The sequence below is a fragment of the Chiloscyllium plagiosum genome, chromosome 41 (assembly GCF_004010195.1).
Source record: "Chiloscyllium plagiosum isolate BGI_BamShark_2017 chromosome 41, ASM401019v2, whole genome shotgun sequence".
NCBI classification, from domain to species: Eukaryota; Metazoa; Chordata; class Chondrichthyes; order Orectolobiformes; family Hemiscylliidae; genus Chiloscyllium; species Chiloscyllium plagiosum.
In genome coordinates, this window is record NC_057750.1 from 5,472,033 (window position 1) to 5,476,563 (window position 4,531).

Genomic DNA, 4,531 nt, shown 5'->3' on the forward strand with positions numbered 1-4,531 from the left:
AGCTTCGCTTCACTTGGAGGTCGCCACTGATGATGTTACCTAGCCAGGTAATGAAACGTCTGGATATCAAACCTACAGCTCAGCGAGCAAACCTACACCCTAAAGCTTCTTGAGTAGTGTTGGAGCTGCCCCCATCCAGGCAAGTGGAGAGTATTCCATCACACCCCTGATTTAGGGAGTGAGCAAGTTATTTGCTGCAGGATTCCTAGCCTCTCACCTGCCCTTGCAGCCACTATACTTATATGGCTAGTCCAGTTCAGGTTAACTTTTCATCCAACAGATCACATCCCTGATAGTGGTTGCTCTGGGCATGTTGGGCTCAATTGAGTGTTGGGCTTGGATCTCTGGAGTGGGACTTGAACCCACAACCACCTGACTCAGGAGAGGCCCACTGAGCCTGGGCTGCATTATTAAAACAGACATTGTGAGTACATGTGTTGGTCACGATTAGAAGTTAAGATCAAGATGGGTTGACAGAAATAAGCCTGGGGCTGTGTAGAATTCAACACACACAGCTAAACCATTCTGAGAGACGAGGGAAGTGGACTGAAGGAGTTGTAGGTGACTGATTTGAAATCAAGTCACCCAAAGTTAGTTTACTGGTTCAGTGCATTCCAAGGTAAAGATGAAATGTTTTCTTTGCTGTGTTCATCTTCCCTACAAACCTGCACCTCCTCCTCTGTACCCAGGTGAGAAGACATTCATCCTATGAGTACCATTCATTCTCCACACTGCCCTCATCCTCCCTAGGGACATAGGAACAGGAATAAGCTATTCAGCCCCTTCAGCCTATTCTGATATTCAGTGAAATCATCCTAACTCCACACACCTGCCTTAGGCCCACGTCTCATAATATCTTTGATTAACAAAAAATTATCTATTTCAGATGTAAAATTATCTGATTTAGCATCACTCTAATTTGTGGGAATGAGTTCCAAATATCTACCACCCGTTGTGTGTAGAATTGCTTCCTAACATCTCTCCTGAACTAGCCCTAAGAATCTCCAATCAATGGAAATAGTTCATCTTTATCTACCCTGTCTTTACCCAGTGTGTTATAGCTGAACTTTGCCCTTCCTTATTCTTGTAGTGATTATAATGAGGTCAGCAGCTGGATGTCATAGAATATGAGTTCCCTGATTGGGGATGTTAACCTGGTCCAATCAGGGAACCCTGGCTGACAGATATAAACAGGAGTGTCTGGGGTGGAGGCTGCTGCACACAGCAGTCCCCTGCAACCGCAGGTTGCGGTAAAAAAAAAGAAAAAAAAAAAAAAATAAATAAACTGCCAGGCCCTTTGATGTGAAGGGCAGTGTTTGTCACTGACCACCCGGGTTAAAAAAAAACAAAAAAAACAGGAGTGTCAGAGGTTCTTTTCACTGTGAGAGCTGGTTCTGAGGGAGCTGGGTAAGTGTCAAGGACTCTTCCTGTGTAAATAAAGTGTGATGATGACAGGACACAGGCTTCTGTGAAGTTATTTCAATTCCCTTTGCTTTTATTCATTGTGTGGTGTTGCTGGCTAGGCCAGCATTTATTGCCCATCCCTAAATGTCCCTGGAGAAGGTCCCTAGAGATGCCGGTGTTAGACTGGGGTGTACAAAACTAAAAATCACACAACACTAGGTTATAGTCCAACAGGTTTAATTGGAAGCACTAGCTTTCAGAGAGCTGCTCTTTCATCAGATCATCAACCTGTTGGACTATAACCTGGTGTTGTGTGATTTTTAACCTGGAGAAGGTGGTAGTGAGCTGCCTTCTTGAACCGCTGGAGCTAGGGAGGGAGTTCCAGAGTTTCGACCCAGTGACAGTGAAGGTACGGCAGATTTTTTTATCAAGTCAAGATGGTGTAGGGCCCGGAAGGGAACTTGAAAGGGGTGGGGGTACTCTTATGCACCTGCTGCCCTTGTCCTAAGGTAGTAAAGAACACCAATTTGGATGGTGCTGTCAAAGACACCAAATATGCACTTTCTTCAGTAACCATGTAGCTCTTAGCCTTTTTGAAAGCTTATTTATTCACACAAGATATACACCACTGGCTAGATCAGCATTCACTGCTCAACTCTAATCGCCTCAAGGGCTGTTCTTACCTGGATTGGTCCACATACCAGGCCAGACCCACAGCAACATGGCTGACTCCTAACTGCTGTCTGCAAGAGACTCACTCATCGTGATTAAGGTCAGCAAGTAAATGCAGGTCTTCCTGGCCAACACTCCATAAAATAATTTATTTATAAATCAAGTATTTATGCATTTGGCAAGTATAATGGATGGTAAACAACTTCGATAACAAAATGTCTGGATTAACTGGAATGGGGATTCCTTAAAGATCTGTATTTCCACAGCATGACCTCTTAAAGAGCTGTACAGGCTGTAATTAAGTGGTGTTGGAAAGCATGACTGTGGCATGCAGGGCTTCTATAATGCGGTTGTGCACTCTTGTAACATTTACGAGGTTGAACAACATTTTCTCAACCATCCCAAGTGTGCTAAGAATTACACTAACCACCAACTTAAGTTTGTCAATTGTGCTCGTAATGAGGCTCACTTACTCTTGCTAGAATCATATACATTTATTTCTTTTGGAGGGATCTGTCTCCTATACACAAAAGGATAATGTTCAGGCATTGCACTATTTTTGAATTAGACCAAAGTATAGGTCTCTGGTGCATTTCCCACAACACTGCCTCGACCAATCAGATTTGGCTTGCTAACCAATCAGCACCCTTTCTACGTGCAGTATAAATTGATGTTCCCTTAGAAATTTAGCATTCTTGCATTTGTCCTGATGATCACAGAATGAACAGCTTCAGCAATGCAGTATCGTTTATAAAAATTTGACCCAGTAAATTCTCACTTTATTCTTAGGATCCTCCTCACAGTGGTGGTGATCTTCCGAATCCTAATCGTTGCCATTGTAGGGGAGACGGTCTATGAAGATGAGCAGGCCATGTTCATGTGCAACACTCTTCAGCCAGGCTGTAACCAGGCCTGTTATGACAGAGCATTCCCCATCTCTCACATCAGATACTGGGTCTTCCAGATCATACTGGTGTGCACACCTAGCCTCTGTTTCATCACGTACTCTGTGCACCAGTTGTCTAAGCAGAAGGAGAAACATTTCTCCATGCTCTGTCCACTTCTGGATCGGGATTCTGCCAGGGCATCCATGGAACAGAAGGAGGATAAAAGGCCGAAATGTAGTCTTGTCAATGGGGCCCTAGGCCAGAGTCCTGAAGGACATCCAAAGGCACTGGATGCAGACTACATAGAGGGCAAGAAGCTGTCTAATTTCTCAGGTTGGATCAGTAGCAAAAGCATGAAGATGAAACGTCAGGAGGGCATCTCGAGATTTTACATTATCCAGGTAGTCTTTAGGAATGCCTTGGAGATCGGCTTCTTGATGGGACAATACTTCCTCTATGGGTTCAGCGTTCCTGCAATCTTTGAGTGTGACCGGTATCCATGCGTTAAAGAGGTGGAATGTTATGTGTCCCGGCCAACAGAAAAGACAGTCTTCCTGGTCTTCATGTTCGCCGTCAGTGGCATCTGCGTGGCTCTGAACCTCGCGGAGCTCAACCACCTGGGCTGGAGGAAGATCAAGGCGGCTGTCAGAGGGGTACAGGCCAAGAGGAGGTCTGCGTTTGAGGTTAGGAAGAAGGCCCTGCCGTATTTCAGCAGCCAGGGGAGGACCCAATCCAGTGAGTCTGCATACGTCTGAGTGGCGTTTGTCCCTTTAAACCCAAAGCCAACTAAGTATCTTGGAAGGAATACCTCACCTTGGCAAAAAATCTCTGTTTGGTTCATGGCTGCGGTGTTTCTTTGTAAAATGTGCCCTGTTAGTAAAGAAATTTAAGTAGCTTGAAGGGACCTCACATCTAATGGATCTCAGGAAGAAGGAAAACTGTTTAGGATGCGCTTTTTATGGCCACTCGATCTCCGAAATCACTTTACAGCCAATGATGTATTTTTATTGAATCACAGTTGTAATACAGGACGCATAGCAACCAATTTGCATACAGAAAGCTCCCACAAACAACACTGTGACAACGGGTGAACAATCCAGGCTCCTCTGTGGTATTGACTGAGGGATAAATATATGCCTAGACCCCGGAGAGAACACGCCCACTCTTTGTGAAAGTGCCATGGCAGCTTTTACATCTACCTGAGTGGTCAGGTGGGAATTCTATTTAAAGTCTCATCTAAATGATGGCACCTCTGATAGTGCAGCACTCTCACAGTACCAGATTAGGAGCATAGGGGGTAGTGACAACTTCAAATCATTTTTTGGTGGATTGCTAAGCTTTTGTTCTTGCCATTGTATGAGAATTAGAACAGAATATCCTTTATTGTCACTTGTACTCAAGTACAGGAGTACAATGAAAAGTTTTACAATGTCACCTCTTATAGCGCCATCCATAAGTACCGAGGTACAAATCTTAGATACAAAAAGAGGAATAAAGAAGAAAAGTAGTTCGTGGGCGGCACGGTGGCACAGTGGTTAGCACTGCTGCCTCGCAGTGCCAGAGACCCG

The 4,531-nt window shown here is 44.6% G+C and overlaps 1 protein-coding gene across 1 annotated transcript in view; it reads left to right on the forward strand.

Moving 5' to 3' along the window:
• Nucleotides 1–4,471, forward strand: part of LOC122542779 (gap junction delta-2 protein-like) — a 6,466-nt gene extending 1,995 nt beyond the window's left edge. Inside the window, exon 2 of the mRNA XM_043680815.1 lies at nt 2,866–4,471. Within this exon, the coding sequence (XP_043536750.1) occupies nt 2,866–3,718 (853 nt within the window). The 3' untranslated portion in view covers nt 3,719–4,471. The remainder of the gene's footprint in view (nt 1–2,865) is intronic.
• The last annotated feature ends 60 nt before the right edge of the window (nt 4,472–4,531 follow it).